Raw genomic sequence first — 19,660 nt, 5'->3', positions numbered from 1 at the left:
TTATCCTTACACATTAGGAGCTGATTAAATGTAAGCTTATTTAGTCAATCAGTGTAATAGGTGTACTGACATCATACATGGCCAGGTATCCCTTGGCGAGTGTCACAACACACATCACACATCTGTGTATCTGGGAATGAATGTGTAAGTTTGTATAACGACAACTATCACGTGGCGTATAAAATACATTAAAAAAGGATCGACGACAGTTTCTTTAATTCACATTTAGTCACATGAAAATGTTCTGCGAACGACCATTTCTCTGCTCTGCGAGGTGGCTGTCCCCTTCACCAGTTACACAAGTCTGTCAGGCAGCAGGACACTCTGACGTAGGTAGTGTCCTTGGCCTCTTTGATCATGGCGCACAGGTCGGGGTTGATGCAGCCATTGTAGTTCCTGTTCCTGCCTTCACTCCGCCAGATGTCCGCGCAGATTTGCTGTGAGGAACAGAGCACACACATAAACCGTGGGGCTAAGAAAAGTATGCACTTGAACACTGGACTTGACCCAACTATTTCAAACATTATCGAAACGCTACTAGGCTGAAAACAGTCACCGGAACACTGCAAGCGTGGGGTCCAAAACACAATTAGGATACCCGTGTCAAATACATCACCATCGAATAACTATTTCATGTTTGTTTCATTTCTAGCCACCACCAAGCAGGGTGTATACTTTCTTTTGCGACCCGTGAAGATCCGGGTAAGAATTGGTCTTCAGCAACCCATGCTTGTCGTAAGAGGCGAGAAACGGTATCGGATGGTCAGGCTCGCTTACTTGGTTGATGCATGCCACCATATGCCATTTGCGTGGATCAATGCTCATGACTTCAACGACTGGATTGTCTGGTCCAGACTCGATTATTTACAAACCACCGTTATATAACTTGAATATTGCTGAGTGCAGAGTAAAACAAACAAACAAACAAACAAACAAACAAACAAACAAACAAACAAACAAACTTTTGCCCGGCAGATTACATTGAACAGCATGGGAGCGGGTACAGTGGCTTAAACGTGATGGCGACACGTGGTCAACAGCCAACGGGCTGGCTAAAGGATAAACTATTTTACAAATTCAACAGTATGAACCCACAATTCCGAAAGAAATGATTCACGTTTCAGTTTAAATTCAATATTTATATTTTAAAGAAAACAAGAAATGCTTAAAAGTGTCAGGAGGTTCACATGCAGATTACAGTGATCTGACAATACGTGTGAAACCACCGTCCAAGTCTCTATGTTCCCCACACCTAGTCGTGCAATGACTGCCAGGTGGTTGTTAATGCACCATCTGTTTGGTTCTTGAATATAAAGTCGGGGTGTGGCTTGACACCCCCCTGTACTTACCCCCGGGGAACACACTTCATCCACGTACACACAGTTTTTGGTTTCGCTCGAGAAGGAACAGGCGTTGCACGTCAGGAGGTCTGAAACAACGCACAGCTGGATTTGAGGATATATAACCTGGTGTGGGTGTAGTGATCACGGATCGACATGGTGTTCAAAAAGACCCGTTTTAGTGTCTGTCAATCCACTATCAACGCCATCATGGTGTAATTGCTCAGTAAACTGCTGCCATGGTACCCGCTTAACCCCTAACCCCTACCACACCCACCCACACGCGCACCCACACTAACAACCACACCCTCAACCAAACCCCTACCATCCAAACCCTCACCCAATCCTATACGCACATCCACCCTTGCGTGCACCCATATCCACACTCATACCCACACCCATACCATCCCACCCCCACCCCACACACACATCCACCCCCACTCACACCCCCACAGACACCCGCTCCTACAATCACACCCACACCCTCACTCTCACACACATCCACCCCCCCCCCCCCCCCCCCCCCTCCCCAACCCCAACCCCACCCCTCAAATCAACCCACACCTACACAACTCTGTGTGAGAGCCTGTGACGACTGTTCCATGTTCCTCCCTCCAGCCCGTGACCCCCACACCCATACACCTACCGCCGGTGTCCTTCCTCTGCTTGAGAGCCTCTGACGGCTGTTCCATATTCCTCCTTTGTATTGTCTTGAGACGTCTGATACTTCGTAGTACGTTGATGCTGGCGTCGTCCGACAGCTGCAGTGAACAGAACAGGACATTGACTGAGTTTACACCAATTTACAATTTAAAAATGTTCAGTTTAAAGGCGATGTGCAGTACCGCGTGCACTACCAGTTTTTACCGAGATTAAAAAGTTACAGGCATTGAGCATTATCAAATTGGATTGTAATCAGAATTTGAATAAATCAGTCATACTTAAATGGCATTATTGCACATTACATCTACAGTAAACTACGGTTATAACGAGCTCAAAGGGGACACTAACTTTAGTTCGTAATAACCGTAGTTCGTTATGAGCATATATACAGCATACAGTAAACTACGGTTATAACGAACTCAAAGGGATCACTAACTTTAGTTCGTAATAACCGTAGTTCGTTATGAACATGGGGGTGGGGTGTGTGTGATGGCTTTATCTACAACATACTACATTTGGTTACAAAAAGGGGAATTGGGGACCCCCTGGATTGCAGTTAAACAATGACAAAGTCTTATCAATAAAGATATCGTAAGATATACACTTGAACAAGCTACGAAAATTATTCACATCGTGTATGAGATACCATGTCAGCGCATTATATGGGCAGAGGACGTAGCGCCATCTCCCTGGTTTTAAAAGCATCGTTTAATCAACAGTTTGTTCCTTCTTCTCCTGCCGATGGTGACGGAGAAGCCAGGGTCTGCACATGTGCATGTGTGAATGCTTGACGCGTGGTGTTCCTGGATATCATTATTAAAAAATAAAAATGTAAATTGGCTTTATTTTGTTACAAAGTAAGTCAACGTGATTACTCACCTATCATTCATGGATAATGCAAGTGGGCCTTAAATGCTTGGTCAAGTAAGTATATATAAAGTATAAATATATTTATAATGCTGACAGGTCAAGGGCCTAAAGTATATGCTATACAGTAATGTGTGCATATAAAACCATAAAGTAGCATATTTGGAACTTCTTAGTTTCATTGCAGACCACATGTACATTGACAGTTATTTCGTTATTTCTTCATTGTTACTTGACAAATAGGGGGCACAGGTGGCCTAGTTGTCTAAGGCGCCGCGATTTGCTGGGCAGAGTTGCGTCCCTTGGGCACGCCAGAAACCTATGATTGTGGGTTCGAATCCCGGTTCGCCCCGATTATGATTCTAGGTTTGTCAGCACCATACCTGTGCTCGTGGGTTTCACCGAAGTGGTAAACGTCTGAGACCTGCATCACTTCGGGCTTTCCTCCCACACTAAGCTGACACGCCGTGATATAACTGGAATACTGTTAAAAGCGGCGTTAAACCCAACTCACTCGCTTACTTGACAATAATAAACAAGAATTGTATACTGGAATAACGAATAGAATATTTTACGATGACCTGATTTCTGAGATCAGCAAATAACGGACACATTAATAAGGAGAAATATGAATTTTCTACAGTGAATCACTAATTCTGCGTTCTCTTAATATCCCCACACGCCTTCCCGTCACGATAAAGAATGTGTGAGAGTTACATCTGCGTATTGCAAACGCTATTCGAAATGTTTTCACCGTGACTTTAAATAAATAGTGCTTTCTTCAGAAACTATTTTAAAGACTGAATAACTTGATTGCTTATTAGATAATGATAGAGAGCATTGCCAGTTTTAAATCTTTCAAGAACATTTGATCCCTTACCGTATTCGACGTAATAAACGCCCCGCTCTAATAAGCGCCCACGGCGATATTTGCTAATATATTGGCTAGTGAACAATCCCAATTAGCACCCCTTCCGATTGATCAACGTAGACAAGACTTATTTGTTCGTGTATAATACGCACTCGTGTGTTACATGCACCCTTAATTACGGGCAATTAAATTCAGGAAAATATATCTGTGGTGTATAATATACACAGACTTTTCTTTTGCATCATTTCAAGCTGTCAGCATAAACTACGAAATTTACAATCTTTCAACTCAATCTTTTTTTCTCACCAAAATTATATTCTAATAAAAGAGCCCCCTATTTTTAATTTTGAGAGCGCCCCCCCCCCCCCCCCCCCCCGGCGCGCTTAATACGTCGAATGCGGTATTTCGTTTTGAAGGTCCACGTGACTTGGACTTGCGGCTTCCTTTATAAAAAAATATATAATATATTATTTCTGGTGGTGACTTTACGAAGACGTTACAAGAATGCACCTTGGTTAAAAAGAGCCTTTTAAACCTTTTCACGTAAAATGCATTGAATCTTGGCTTTTGGTTTAATTTGTATGAGCGATGTGTCATAAAAAAACATAAAAGATTTGTCAAAGGAATCCAACGAAAAAATCAATCAATGCATATGGTTGTCGAACGTCTCCAAAACACATCGTCCGGGTGAAGCATCATGATAAAAACTGGAACCTACCCGTTGACTGTCACAGAGTACCATAGCAACACAACCGATGAACACCGCCACTTGAAGCATTGTTCCAGTTTTGATATTCTCCACCTCCGACTGACTTTGGTATTCGTATCTCTACAGCAGAACTCACTACCAGAATACACGTTCTCGCCAACACCGGTCTGACTGAACATATAAACGACAGCCCACACGGACTAGTTTGTGTTTCAACAACGTCAATCATAATTTGCAACTTCCTATCAACATATAGGAAATCAGTCTAATTTACATTAAATAAAGGATAATAACGGACAGCGGCCATTAGGGCGTGTTTTGATGGACCATAAAGGTCAGACCCGTCACCACACAACACGACCACGCTCTGAACAGCAAGTCCCGTTATGATGAAACTTCTGTAACAGTATCGTGATGTAGGATATAAAAAATATACATAATTTTTTTTTTTTTATATTTAAAAAAAAATTACAACACATATGTTACATTAACAAATAAGTTTGACGTTTAAACTTAAAGTTATTTTTAAACCTGTAATGAGTGTCACGTCATTGCCACAGCGGACGATATTGAATTTATCAGACGCCATTCCGTATTTACTGTTAGATAATGGTCGTTACGTGATGAGTCACGTGAATTTATTTTGACGAGTTAAAGTGCTTGATTTACATCTTGGAACGTTTTGTTTCGTTTCGTTCACATGACCTTTTGTTCCTGGAGGTCGTCATGTCGATGAGCGCGGTACAAGGTTCTCGATGCCAGACAGAGTGACGTTCCGCTTGCCACTATGGGACCCGTGAATATCCGGGTTAGAATAGGTCTTCAGCTACCCATGCTTGTCGTAAAAGGCGGCTATGCTTGTCGTAAGCGGCGACTAACTGGATCGGATGGTCGGGCTCGCTGAATTTGTTGATGCATGTCATCGTATCCCAATTGCGTAGATCGATGCTCATGATGTCAACCACTGGATTGTCTGGTCCAGACTCGATTATTTACAGACCGGCGCCATATAGCTGGAAAATTGCTGAGTGCGGCGTTAAACCACAAACAAGCAAACAAAACAAAAACTTGCCACTGTGGACTCCCGACTCCCTAATCTCTTCCTGTCCACGATCGAAATCCTCAATGGTTCAAATCTGACTTAAGTTCAACCTCCCCCAAAGACCATCCATTCCGAATCTTTAAAATCCAATTGCTGAAAGTTGCAACACAAACATTAAACTTTGACATAGACTTATAAACCAAGAGCCCAAAACAGCACGAGCTCACGTGTCTTCTGAATCCTCGATAGTCGACTTGCCATATCTCATAGATCAAACTGGAGTTTGAAAACCATAAAGACGTCGGACCTGTCCCAAAATTACAAATAAGGTTTGGCTTCCCCTATCAAGTGACTCACACTGTCTTCCCACATCCAGTAACTCACACTGACTTCCCATACCCAGTGACCAACTCTGACTTCCCATACCCAGTGACTCACACTGACTTCCCACACCCAGTGACTCACACTGACTTCCCATACCCAGTGACCAACTCTGACTTCCCATACCCAGTGACTCACACTGACTTCCCACACCCAGTGACTCACACTGACTTCCCATACCCCGTGACTCACACTGACTTTCCACACCCAGTGACTCACACTGACTTCCCACACCCAGTGACTCACACTGACTTCCCATACCCAGTGACTCACACTGACTTCTAACACCCAGTGACTCACACTGACTTCCCATACCAAGTGACTCACACTGACTTTCCACACCCAGTGGCTCACACTGACTTCCCATACCCAGTCACTCACACTGATTTCCCACACCCAGTGACTCACACTGACTTCCCACACTCAGTGACTCACACTGACTTCCCACATCCAGTGACCCACACTGACTTCCCACATCCAGTGACCCACATTGACTTCCCACACCCAGTGACTCACACTGACTTCCCATACCCAGTGACCAACTCTGGCTTCCCATACCCAGTGACTCACAATGACTTCCCACACCCAGTGACTCACACTGACTTCCCATACCCCGTGACTCACACTGACTTTCCACACCCAGTGACTCACACTGACTTCCCACACCCAGTGACTCACACTGACTTCCCATACCCAGTGACCAACTCTGACGTCCCATACCCAGTGACTCACACTGACTTCCCAAACCAAGTGACTCACACTGACTTCCCATACCCAGTGACCAACTCTGACTTCCCATACCCAGTGACTCACACTGACTTCCCACACCCAGTGACTCACACTGACTTCCCATACCCCGTGACTCACACTGACTTTCCACACCCAGTGACTCACACTGACTTCCCACACCCAGTGATTCACACTGACTTCCCATACCCAGTGACTCACACTGACTTCTAACACCCAGTGACTCACACTGACTTCCCATACCCAGTCACTCACACTGATTTCCCACACCCAGTGACTCACACTGACTTCCCACACTCAGTGACTCACACTGACTTCCCACACTCAGTGACTCACACTGACTTCCCACATCCAGTGACCCACACTGACTTCCCACATCCAGTCACTCACACTGATTTCCCATACCCAGTCACTCACACTGACTTCCCACACCCAGTGACTCACACTGACATCCCATACCAAGTGACTCACACTGACTTTCCACACCCAGTGACTCACACTGATTTCCCATACCCAGTGACCCACACTGACTTCCCACACCCGGTGACTCACACTGACTTCCCATACCCAGGGACCAACTCTGACTTCCCATACCCCGTGACTCACACTGACTTTCCATACCCAGTGACTCCACACGAACTTCCCATACCCAGTGACCCACACTGACTTCCCATACCCAGTGACTCACACTGATTTTCCATACCCAGTGACTCCACACTAACTTCCCATACCCAGTGACCCACACTGACTTCCCATACCCAGTGACCCACACTGATTTTCCATACCCAGTGACTCACAGTGACTTCCCACACCCCGTGGCTCACACTGACTTCCGACACCCAGTGACCCACACGCACTTCCCACACTCAGTGACTCACACTGACTTCCCACACCCAGTGACTCACACTGACTTCCCATACCCAGTGACCCACACTGACTTCCCATACCCAGTGACCCACACTGACTTCCAACACCCAATGACTCACACTGACTTCCCACACCCAGTGGCTCACACTGACTTCCCATACCCAGTGATTCACACTGACTTCCCATACCCAGTGACTCACAATGACTTCCAACACCCAATGACTCACACTGACTTCCGACACCCAGTGGCTCACACTGACTTCCCACACCCAGTGATTCACACTGACTTCCCATACCCAGTGACTCACAATGACTTCCAACACCCAATGACTCACACTGACTTCCCACACCCAGTGGCTCACACTGACTTCCCACACCCAGTGATTCACACTGACTTCCCATACCCAGTGACTCACAATGACTTCCAACACCCAATGACTCACACTGACTTCCCATACCCAGTGACCCAGACTGACTTCCCACACCCAATGACTCACACTGACTTCCCATACCCAGTGACTCACAATGACTTCCAACACCCAATGACTCACACTGACTTCCGACACCCAGTGACTCCACACTGACTTCCCACACCCCGTGACTCACACTGACTTCCCACACCCAGTGACTCACACTGACTTCCAACACCCAGTGACTCACAATGACTTTCCACACCAAGTGACTCACACTGACTTTCCACACCCAATGACTCACACTGACTTCCCATACCCAGGGACCAACTCTGACTAACAACACCCAGTGACCCACACTGACTTCCCATACCCAGTGACTCACACTGACTTCCCATACCCAGTGACCCACACTAACTTCCCACACCCACTGACCCACACTAACTTCCCATACCCAGTGATCCCTATGAGACTTTGACAACTCAACATCTGACAACCCAAAACGAAATTACACATCCTCCTTCCAACAAACCAAATGACCTACATGTCCCTCACCAACCACAATGGTGCCATCAAACGCCCCAAACCTAGTGGTTAACAGTCAGCTCCCCTCAACCTCACCTTCAAAACAGACGTCCAACATGTCCAGAAACAGATTTTAAACAAGTATATCCCTAACCGCTATTTTGTCATAAGCATTATTTGGGAGCGTAATTCATCTCCATGCATTCCTGGTCAATTATAAAGCTAACGTAGAGAATACTGTGTGACACAGGGCTGCTGATGCAACAAGAGAGGGAGCAACCGGATGTTATGTATGTCACAGATGCTTATCATGATGGGACAATTGTGTCCGACAGCTCAATATGATTGCGTTACGGATCTAAGTAAACCACTTGAAGTCAAAATCTACTTTCAAAATACAAAATACAAAATGTAATAGAAAGGTTATATGATGTGTTGATATACTGTTTATGTTTTCATACTATGAGAGTGATTTTTGATAGAGACACAATATTTTCCCCAACATTGATGCAAGACATACAACTTCTTTATTTCAAACATTTTAAAATCACATTCTGTGAGGCCTAGGATACAAAACCAGATATTTTCTTCTAATTGAAACTAAAGCATGAATATTTTTTTACGAAAACACCTTGCTACAATGTCTTTTTTTGAGGCAGATACATTTTTTTTCAACAATCTGAAGCATTAACATTTTTTTCAAGATTTGGTTTGGACAATCACCCACTATACCACGATGTTATGTTGGACACACTGCACGGAGCTCTCAGGACACGACACACAGTCACTACAACGCTATGTTATGTGGGACACCCTGCACGGAGCTCTTAGCACATGACACACACTCACTATACCACGATGTTATGTTGGACACACTGCACGGAGCTCTCAGGACACGACACACAGTCACTACAACGCTATGTTATGTGGGACACCCTGCACGGAGCTGTCAGTACGTGACACTCACTCACTACCCCGCTATGTTATGTGGGACACTGCATGGATCTCTCAGGACACGACACACAGTCACTACAACGCTATGTTATGTGGGACACCCTCCACGAAGCTCTCAGAACGTGACACTCACTCACTACACCGCTATGTTATGTGGGACACTGCATGGAGCTCTCAGCACATGACACACACTCACTATACCACTATGCTATGTGGGACACACTGCACGGAGTCACTAGCACGTGACACACACTCACTATACCGCTATGTTATGTGGGACACTTCATGGAGCTCTCAGCACATGACATACACACACTATACCGCCATGCTATGTGGGACACACTGCACGGAGTCACTAGCACGTGACACACACTCACTATACCGCCATGTTACGTCGGGCACACGACGCCGAGCTCCCAGCACATGAAACACACTCACTATACCGCTACACACAACACACATAGCCTCACCTACACTGCGCGTTTGAGCTTCTTGAGCCGACTTAGTGCTTTGTCTGTATGTGGTAGCACACTGTTGCCTTGCGCGATTTCCAATAGTACACGGATCATAACTTAATTTGTTACCCACATTGTTTTGTTTGTCTGTTTGTTGTTTAATGTCGCACTCAGCAATAATCCAGTTGTGTGACGGAGGCCTGTATATAATCGAGACAATCCAGTGATTGATATTATGAACAACGACCTACGCCCTCGGGGTACGATGACATGGACTGACCCAATCCCCAAGCCTGACCTTCCGATCAATTTAGACTGACCCACAATGAACGATGTTAGGAACTACATATAGTGTAATGGTTAAGAAGCTGCAGCCAAATGTTTCTGATCCATATATAATTCTGCCTGTAGGTACACGATCATGAAAACATTTAAGAAAATGGCATACTTTTACCACGACTAACTTTAAGTCGGGAGCTGCGCCGGACGGAAGGGTCACGTTTCTTCGTGAAGCTCTCCAAGTTCAAGTAGCGATGCTTGTGTTACCAAGAGAACGCACAGGAAATCTCGAGACAGACCTCTTGGCGGTTGCCCTCAGAAAGACAGAGTTGACCCTGACATTGCAAGCCTGGGATGTATACGTCTTTGCATTAGTGTTTAACACTGGTCAGTTCTATTTCCCTGAGCGCCTGGCGGTGATGGGATTTTGCTCATGACAAATCCGTCAAGTTAGGTTCATCAATGCACAATACTGATGGAATATATTGCAAGAATGTCGGGTTCTAACTGACGAGGATTGAATGTTTTAGTGTAAAATCTTTCAATCACACCAGAGGATTCACTTCCATTATGCAGTGGGCAGTTTGTCTGACATTTATTGCTGTGAGCTGGTCAATAGGATCCTGTCAAGGTAAGACCGAGGCTGCATGACAATACTGGACATTTCGTGGATTATATTCTTTATGAATCACAAATCCACTTTTAGTTTCATGCAAACAACCAAGATCCAAAATGTAAACGTTTATAGTATATATTGCGTTATAACCTTTCAGAAGACAGACTCGTTTAACTTTGTCGGATGTGGTTAGATTGTGGCTTGTGAGAATGTCACGAAATCGACACCATTTGAAGCAATTACGTTTAGTTTACAACCTATCATATTAATTCCTGGCAGGAAATAGAAAAAAAGTATCACTGTTTGTCTATTGTCTTTTCAGCGACATTGTATGTATTGATTTTCTGCCAAGAACGTTAATCTTCCTCTGAACCTCAAATACGCCAAGATGGCGTCGCGGGATATAGCTGTCAAACGTCACTTCCGGGTTGTCAACTGTCGTGTTTCCGGTTCGCCTGATGCAGATAATTATGTATAATAGCTATAGATTTCAATTATTGGCTCCGGACAACACGTGGCAGTAGGTGCAATCATATGCTCTGAGTTCCGACTAGACGAGCATTTGACATGTCAATCATTAGTAGCCAGCTCTTCTCACAGTGTAACGAGAAGATATAGCTCATCTCACGGAATCTTCTTTTATTTAAAATATGCATGTTCATGTTTCGAATTTTTGCAGATGTATAGTCAATAAAATGATGTTGTAAAGATGTTGTAATGTTGTAAAGCCCTCCCGAACTAACGTTCAAATTGTTGTGTGTTCTATCTTTTTCAATCTTCTATAATCTCTTCTGAAATGTCAAGCCACGTTTTTGTCAGCCATGTTGAAGAGTCGTTATTTTTTGTTCAGCCAGTCTGCGTGTTTTATTTTAACTGACATTCAGCAAACACGTGGTATTCGTAATTAGACGAGTAACATTTGGGCGTAGTTTGACCTGCATATAGCCAATAAGACTGAACTTTACTGTATTTACATAACTGAATTCGATGTATGTATGTATGTAGGTGAGTGAGTGAGTGAGCATGGTTTTACGCCGCTTTTAGCAATATTACAGCAATATCACGGCGGGGGACACCAGAAATAAGCTTCACACATTGTGCCGATGTCGGGAATCGAACCCGGGTCTTCGGCGTGACGAGAAAGTCAGAAAGTCGTAGAAAGATAAGTGTATGGGGATTCTAATCCAGGACTGTGATCATTGGTTTCTCTGTGTCATGATACCTCAAGCATGGTTAACGTCTAAGACGGGTCTTCGGCGTGACGAACTAACGCTTTAACCACTAGGCTACCCGACCGCCCCAGGTATGTAGGTAAAATTGTAGCTGGGTGTGGAGTCATCCCACAGATGGCATCCCAACCTTGTCAGCTTACTGACGGGGTTAACCTCTTTGGTCATGTGGACAATGCGTCCAACCTGTGTCAGAATGTCCGTGGGTCGAATCCCATCAAGGGACTCGGAAATTTTATGGCCGCTACAATATGTTTTGTGTGTATGTGATTTCAACATTTTTCTCTGGGGTTTAATTTGGAATATTGAATGGTACTGACAATGCCATATCTGGCAAGCATTATCCCTGTGCCGTTGTGAAGGATAACTGGTCAGGGCGTTTGCAAGATAACCGTATGTTGTGGTTTTGGCGTGGTTGTAACTATTCTCCTCAAATTACCAACAACTGATCTAGGTTTATTTCATTTTTTACTTCTTTCCTCTGAAACCACCAGGTTATGGAAGCTAAAACTGTGGCTACACGTGCCCATCAGTGGCATAGCCACTGCATCTGTTTTATAAACGTTTACCCTTTCACATTCTGTCAATGCTTTGTTACAACCCTTAATGTAGCAATGCTTGTATCATTGTGATATTGATATGCACCAAGTATGCGGATTTGTCATAAGACTTGTGAATGTTTATACATCACATGTATTGATGTTCAGCTCATATGTTGTCATGTAGTCAAAAACCATCCATTCTACACGACAAAGCATTCACAAATCAATGTGTTCGTAACTTTTAGAACAATGCGTAATTAATATCGTACGTCTACATACTTAAGAGTGAGTTTGGTTTTACGCCGCTTTTAGCAATATTCCAGCAATATCACGGCGGGGGACACCAGAAATGGGCTTCACACATTGTACATTGTACAGGAATCGAACCCGGGTCTTCGGCGTGATGAGCGAACGCTTTAACCACTAGGCTACCCAACCGCCCTCCATACTTAAGAGTGAGTGAGTATGGTTTTACGCCGCTTTTAGCAATATTCCAGCAATATCACGGCGGGGGACACCAGAATTGGGCCCATGTCGGGAATCGAACCCGGGTCTTCGGCGTGACGAGCGAACGCTTTAACCACTAGGCTACCAAACCGCCCTCCATACTTAAGAAGACACTTAGGGCTACAGAGCCCACGATTCAACGTCCACACTCATTTCTGACTGTGCAATATTCCATAAAGAATACCATTGATTTCTTATAATGTACGTTTTAATCCCGCCACCATGACACTTAGAAACACATAATGTTCATTCGAAACATCTAAAAAAGAGTATATTCATTCTATAAACAAAAAACATATCTATCTTAAAGATTAAAAAAAACGCTTCAGTGGAGCAGCACGTCTTCTTATCAATTAGATAGATAGTGAGTGAGTGAGTTTGGTTTTACGCCGCTTTTAGCAATATTCCAGCAATATCACGGCGGGAAATACTAGAAATGGGCTTCACACATTGTACCCATGTCGGGAATCGAACCCGGGTCTTCGTCGTGACGAGCGAACGCTTTAACCACTAGGCTACCCTACTTCCCCTTAGATAAATAGAGATGGTATTTCTTACGATAGCGTGAAATCACATTCCCAACCTAAAATAACTCAGGAAGATAAATTAGTTTATGCCCAAATAACACGACCGTTGGAATAATACTGTTCAATTGAGTGAGTATGGTTTTACGCCGCTTTTAGCAATATTCCAATAACATTCCATAACAGCAATATATGGGCTTCACACATTGTATCCATGTCGGGAATCGAACCCGGGTCTTCGGCGTGATGAGCGAACGCTTTAACCACTAGGCTACCCGACCGCCCTTACTACTGTTGAAAGCTGCTCAGATTTGCCTCACTCATTCTGTGTTCAGGTCAGCTCAGTATCAGCGCCGACGCCATCTCCGAGGGTGAGGTGTACGTCTCATGGGACACCCTGGGGGACCAAGAGCTGCAGGACTTCCGGTTGTCCTTCACAACCAGCCAGAGCGACCCATGGCTACTGCTCAGCGTGTTCCCTGGCATCAGAGGCTTCCGGGTCATGGACCTTGACCCTGGGGAGCTCTATTACTTCCGGGCGCAAGGTCAATTGGGAAATGAGAAGGTCACGGCTGTTACGCATGTCAAGACTCCTCCTTATGGTAACGTTAATTTTAACCCTTAAGCTGACGACTGTATTGAAATAGTGTCCTTAAATGAAGTGCAGTTGTTATTTAGACAGCCATTTTGATATAATGATAGTATGCATCTGCATTTAGTTTCAAATTAAGTTTAAACTTCAAATCATCTCTTTCATTACGCGTTAGAGCCTAAACAATATAAAAATGACTCATTTATTTTAGCAAGTTCTCGCAAGCCGTCCAATGTGACGGTCAGCAAGGTGAGAAGCGGCGTCAAGGTCAACTGGTCAGCGGCAGATAACAAGGATGTGCTTGGTTACGTCGTGTCTTACGTCCAAGTCGACAGCGACAACGTAGCTGTGGAACCTGTGGCTCGCAAATCAGTATTCGGAAAACCAGAAGTGGTGCTCGACTTTGAGAATGGGGCGCGTTACAAGGTGCAGGTACGATATCGGACCCGTTATGGTGTGGGGGACTTCAGCTTACCTACTTTCATCGGGGAGAAACTGCCAGGTAAGTGCATAGTTATTGTTGTATCAGGCAACGTAATCGCCGCGCATCTTTTCCATGAATATCAGGGTTAGACTTGGCCTTGAGAAACCCATGCTTGTCTCCCTCCGTGAAGCTCCGGGTTAGACTTGGCCTTCGGCAACCCATGCTTGTCGTAAGAGGCGACTAACGGGATCGGTCATCAAGCTTGCTGACTTGGTTGATGCATGTCATCGTATCCCAATTGCGGAGATCTATGCTCATGGTATCAATCACTGGATTGCCTGGTCCAGACATATAGCTGGAACATTGCTGAGCTCGGCGTTAAACATGAAACAAACAAAACAAACAAAACAAACAAAACAGTCTTAATATTTCAGTAAGAAACATACTCGTAGGGTAGCCTGGTTTTGCTCATCACTAAGGATGAATATTATGGTAAATGCATAATATACCAATTTCGTTAAAATCAGATCTTAGTTCTCGCTATCGCTAAACAAAGATATGAGGACATCCCATTACGGGTCGCGTCAGACCGACCTTTCGCGAACTTTGACCGACCAATGGAATGACTAACAAGAAGTCGATCGACTATAGCCAATCAGAAGGCAGCTTAATCGAGCTTTTCGGCACGAGTTTCAAACTGGCGACTACGCTTCGAAACATATTTTTACATATACTCGATCAAAAAATTAAAAACTGAACAAAAGAACATTCTGGGATGGCCAATAGATGGTCTAGATTGTATGAATACAGACATAAAGCCCACAACTGTAGTACCCAGTGTGTTGCACGATCAAAAATCACATTCCACTTTCATGATCTGATAAGCGACGCTCTGATTGGTCAGATGAAAGGTCGTCCTGACATGACCCGCAATACGAAGTCCTCAGATCTTTGTTTAGCGGTAGCGAGAACTAAGATCTGATTTCGATGAGATTGATAATATACTAGTTTCATCTCATACTGTTGATGTTTCAGACATATTTTGTTTTTTGATTAAAGTTAACCCTCAGATGAAAGCTAAACCAGGCACCAAGAAGGTAGTTGCGGGGAGTATGGTGATGATCACGTGTGCGGCCATCGCTGACCCCGTCCCGACGATCACGTGGCGCAGATCGGGCCGCACGGTCAACTTCGACAAGAAGCGTTTCTCGGTGGCGGAGTCTCCTGGGGCGTCCACGCTGCGGATACACCATGTCCTGCCGGAGGACAGAGGCCCCTACGTCTGTCTCGTCAACAACAAAGTCGGCAGATCCATTAAGGCAAGGGCTGTTCTCAAAGTAGTAGGTAAGTACATCTTTATTCTTTATTCGTGTCTCACCGTAGGCCATCGGCCCGTTGTACATTTAGATAGTCAGGTCCACAATGGACATTAACGAGCTTCTAATATCCATGGCATGGAATATATATAATGAGAGGTTTTTCAAGGTTTCAGCATGACATGATGACAACAATATGTTAAATTTTTGTAATGTAGGATGGACATGATATTTTCCCGAATTATATTTATGTCTAAGATTGTTGTATGTTTTACAAATTAAAGGAAAATGGTATTCGTTTTCGATAAGACCAATGTTACAGAGGTTACAAACTCTTTTGGCTCTTGGGACGTTGGGATTTCTACTCACTTTAAGTGTATGCGAACTACAACGATAGCGGGAGAGTGCAGTCCGACATTTATTAATATTGATATTTAAAAGATACGGTTCAACACAAAAAGTAATTAAAATAAAGAATAGGAATGCATGTTAGAATTACTAGCAATATCAGAATGCCATTCTTGTGAAGATCCGGGGTAGAAGAGATCTTCAGCAACCAATGCTTGCCGTAAAAGCGACTATGCTTGTCGAAAGAGGCGACTAACGGGATCGGGTGGTCAGACTCGCTGACGTGGTTGAAGCATGTAATCGTATCCCAATTGCGTGGATCGATGTTCATGATGTTAGTCACTGGATTGTCTGGTACAGACTCGATTATTTACAGACCGCCGTCATATAGCTGGAATATTGCTGAGTGCGGCGTTAAACAACAAACAAACAAACAAACACATATTCAAATACAAATAGTTTTTGGATGAGGGACTGATTGGTTTTCCCAAACATAGCCGTAACCATATTTACATAAGGTATTTCTTAACCTTGGATACCCAATTAATCTTGCCATTTACAGTTTCTTAAACAACAGAATATAGCTCTTTTTGGGGTAACGACTACTAGGCATAGCTATAATCTTACACCAATAGGTAATACAACACTTACATGCTGAAGGGGCGGTCGGGTAGCCTAGTGGGTAAAGCGTTCGCTCGTCACGCCGAAGACCCGGGTTCGATTCCCGACATGGGTACAATGTGTGAAGCCCATTTCTAGTGTCCCCCGCCGTGATATTGCTGGAATATTGCTAAAAGCGGCGTAAAACCATATTTACTCACTCACTTACATGCTGAAATGTATAAAGGGTATGTATGTATCAAGGGGACACCATTAGGAACAGACTTCTGATCACCCGAGACGTACATGCCACTTTATGCGGGTATCTAACTGAGGTATTTAGTTTGGGGTCTAGGGGAATTAAAGCCTTCTGTTTTAGATCCAATGTTAAAATATGGATGTCCAAAGCTACAAAATTTGTAGCACTCTGGATATAGCACTTTACTGCAAGTGACGTCACTAAGATTGTACAAACTCAGAGGTCGTTCTTCAGATTTGGAGTTTCACAACTGAAACGGACCTTGTGTTAGAAGGTCGCTAAGCTTTCGGTTGTGCATTGTATTTTTTAAATGATAACGTAGGGACATTAGTTTTAATTGGTACCAAATTATGAAATAGAAACATTAATTTGAAAACATACATACGTGAATATAGTTAGTTTTCAGTATGTATGCGTAATGGGTGCACGGTTCGCGTCAAGTAAATGTCTATAGATGTATTCCCAGGACTAACTGAATTAATATAATCAGTTTAGCACTACGTCATATCCTCTTCGGGCTCTCTAATTTTGTCTTATTTTTTTACGTTCAGGTAAAAGGAAAGGATACCCGCAGATAACATTGCAACCTGAGTCATCAGAATTTGAGGAAGGAGAGAACATGACCTTCAACTGCAGAGGTCAAGGTCGCGGTAAGATGCGATACACGTGGTACAGAGATGGATTCCCAGTCACCGAAATGCCTCGATACGTCGTTGACTCATCAGGTGAGTGAGTGAGTGAGTGAGTGAGTGAGTGAGTGTGTGAGTGAGTGAGTGAGTGAGTGGGTGGGTGGGTGGGTGTGTGGGTGATTGGGTGAGTGAGTGAGTGAGTGAGTGAGGGAGGGAGGGAGCGAGCGAGCGTTAACGCAGCTTTGAAGAGTATATCTCAAAAACATCACAGTCCGAGATGCAGTTAACGTTTACCACTGTGGCAAACCCACAAGCACGGACATGGTGCAGACAAACCACAGATGAGGGCGACTCCAGGATATGAACCCACTACCGTCTAGGAAGGAATCTATCACACCTTAGCGGTGCAGCTCCACACAACACAGTACCTTGCAAGATAAGTAAGTTCCAAAGTAACCAAGAATGTACATTGTATATAGTGCCGATTGACTTGTATTGGCGTCGTGTTCCAGGATATTTGACCATATACAGACTGACGAAAAACGACAGCGGGGACTACATCTGTGAGTCGGCCAATAACATGGGTTCTGTGTACTCCATGGAAGCAAATCTCCAGGTAATAGGTAAGATTGTGTTGATACAGGTCAGTTATGTGCATGACGTAACGCTCTAAAACTCACTATCTGACTCTCTTGATATGTCCTTTGGGATATTGTCACAATAAATAGAGAATCTCACCCGAGTGTCTTTTGATATCAAATATATATCAACACGAGATATTTATCATCCAACATCATTCGTGCATTTTCAGTTATTAGACAGTAATAAGGCTTAAGCGTAAAAAGTACTGCTAACAGCTTCAGTAGCAGAGCCATTAGTGATGTCATTTGATTGTAACGTTATGGTAACAATGACGTCACAATGGTCTGTTAAGCATTGTGATGCAATTTCATTGATCTCACCCAAGCGATATCTCCCGTGGGAGTCAGTTTGGGATGACAATAGACGTTATGGTACGTGTCATTGTTTTGTGTTGTCATGATCAGTTTCTTTTTTGTCCGAACAGATCGTTCGATAATCGAGCCGGCATCTTTCAAGGCCGCTGAGTTAGTTCTGCGTGTACCGTATGGTGGCGCTGTGAACCTCACGTGCGAGGCAAGCGGAGATCCCGTGCCGTTTGTCAAGTGGATTCTGGTGAACGAGCAGACGACAACAACAGAACGCCAGGGTCGATATGTTCTGGCCTTGACCAATGTCCACACGTCTGGAAGTTACCAATGTCTGGCCTCGAGTGGAGAAGATACCATCACACAGAACTATGAAGTCATCGTTGACCTTCCGGGTAAAAATAAATACAACTGAAGCCCTCATAAAATTTCAAAGTCCTTATGTAGAACAGCATTTGATGCTTGTCGTTAGGTCGATGCTCATGGTGGCAATCCCTGGATTGTCTAGTTCAGACTCGATTATTTACCGATCGTCATATAGCTGGAGAATTGCTGCGGGCGGCGTTAAACAACACCCAAAACAGCACCCTCAGTGATATTGCTGGAATACTGCTGAAAATTATTTTAAATACAACTTCAACGTCTTAAGTAGGCCGATTTAATTTAAATTACTTGGTTTACAGATCCGGCGACCTTAAGTTTCACAAATATTGAACAAAAATAAAGTCTTCTTTTCTTTCTGGCGAAAATAATTCAAAGTAGGTTCAAACGGAAGAAGCCATTTGTCTTGAGTTGAAAATACACTTTTTACGTCTTTCTTTTGTCTCGCCTTTTCTTTGTTTAAACTACCCAACAATTATATTATTATATTATTAATAAATGTTTACCATTCATATGGTTATGTCTTTTCGGTCTTTAAGGTTACACAGCATTCTCTGAGCATAAATGACCAGATCACCAGTACATCAGATAATTAAAAATATGCCTAAAGAGATCAGCTAAATCCATTTACTGTGA

General features: G+C 43.9%; 3 protein-coding genes across 3 annotated transcripts in view; 2 read left to right on the top strand and 1 right to left on the bottom strand.

Annotated features, from left to right (window-relative positions):
- Positions 1-199: 199 nt before the first annotated feature.
- Positions 200-4,634, bottom strand: LOC124142188. The gene is made up of 4 exons (XM_046510494.2): positions 4,460-4,634; positions 1,987-2,101; positions 1,350-1,429; positions 200-437 (listed from the first exon to the last, which is right to left on the bottom strand). The coding sequence occupies exons 1-4, from the start codon at positions 4,517-4,519 to the stop codon at positions 288-290; spliced, it is 405 nt and encodes a 134-aa protein (XP_046366450.2). The 5' UTR covers positions 4,520-4,634; the 3' UTR covers positions 200-287.
- A 2,963-nt stretch (positions 4,635-7,597) lies between these two features.
- LOC125381954 lies at positions 7,598-8,071 on the top strand. Its single transcript, XM_048399336.1, has one exon. It carries the CDS (start codon positions 7,598-7,600, stop codon positions 8,069-8,071), a length of 474 nt encoding a protein of 157 aa, XP_048255293.1.
- A 2,354-nt stretch (positions 8,072-10,425) lies between these two features.
- Positions 10,426-19,660, top strand: part of LOC124142187 (hemicentin-2-like) — a 56,435-nt gene continuing 47,200 nt past the window's right edge. Inside the window, exons 1-7 of the mRNA XM_046510492.2 lie at positions 10,426-10,741; positions 13,864-14,130; positions 14,332-14,622; positions 15,604-15,888; positions 17,619-17,792; positions 18,209-18,319; positions 18,763-19,038. Coding sequence (XP_046366448.2) covers positions 10,681-10,741; positions 13,864-14,130; positions 14,332-14,622; positions 15,604-15,888; positions 17,619-17,792; positions 18,209-18,319; positions 18,763-19,038 — 1,465 coding nt within the window. The 5' untranslated portion in view covers positions 10,426-10,680. The remainder of the gene's footprint in view (positions 10,742-13,863; positions 14,131-14,331; positions 14,623-15,603; positions 15,889-17,618; positions 17,793-18,208; positions 18,320-18,762; positions 19,039-19,660) is intronic.

Source organism: Haliotis rufescens, unplaced genomic scaffold (assembly GCF_023055435.1).
Source record: "Haliotis rufescens isolate VD_foot unplaced genomic scaffold, xgHalRufe1.0.p SCAF_2, whole genome shotgun sequence".
NCBI lineage: Eukaryota > Metazoa > Mollusca > Gastropoda > Lepetellida > Haliotidae > Haliotis > Haliotis rufescens.
This window is presented reverse-complemented; position numbering and strand designations above follow the sequence as displayed.

Excerpts from the sequence above, each read along its gene's own strand:
- LOC124142188 (XM_046510494.2), bottom strand. The coding sequence starts at position 4,519 with ATGCTTCAAGTGGCGGTGTTCATCGGTTGTGTTGCTATGGTACTCTGT. Across the intron at positions 1,430-1,986 it reads GCAGAGGAAGGACACCGGCG|ACCTCCTGACGTGCAACGCC; the intron begins GTAGGTGTATGG and ends GCGTTGTTTCAG. Across the intron at positions 438-1,349 it reads ATGAAGTGTGTTCCCCGGGG|CAAATCTGCGCGGACATCTG; the intron begins GTAAGTACAGGG and ends TGTTCCTCACAG.
- LOC125381954 (XM_048399336.1), top strand. The coding sequence starts at position 7,598 with ATGACTCACACTGACTTCCCACACCCAGTGGCTCACACTGACTTCCCA.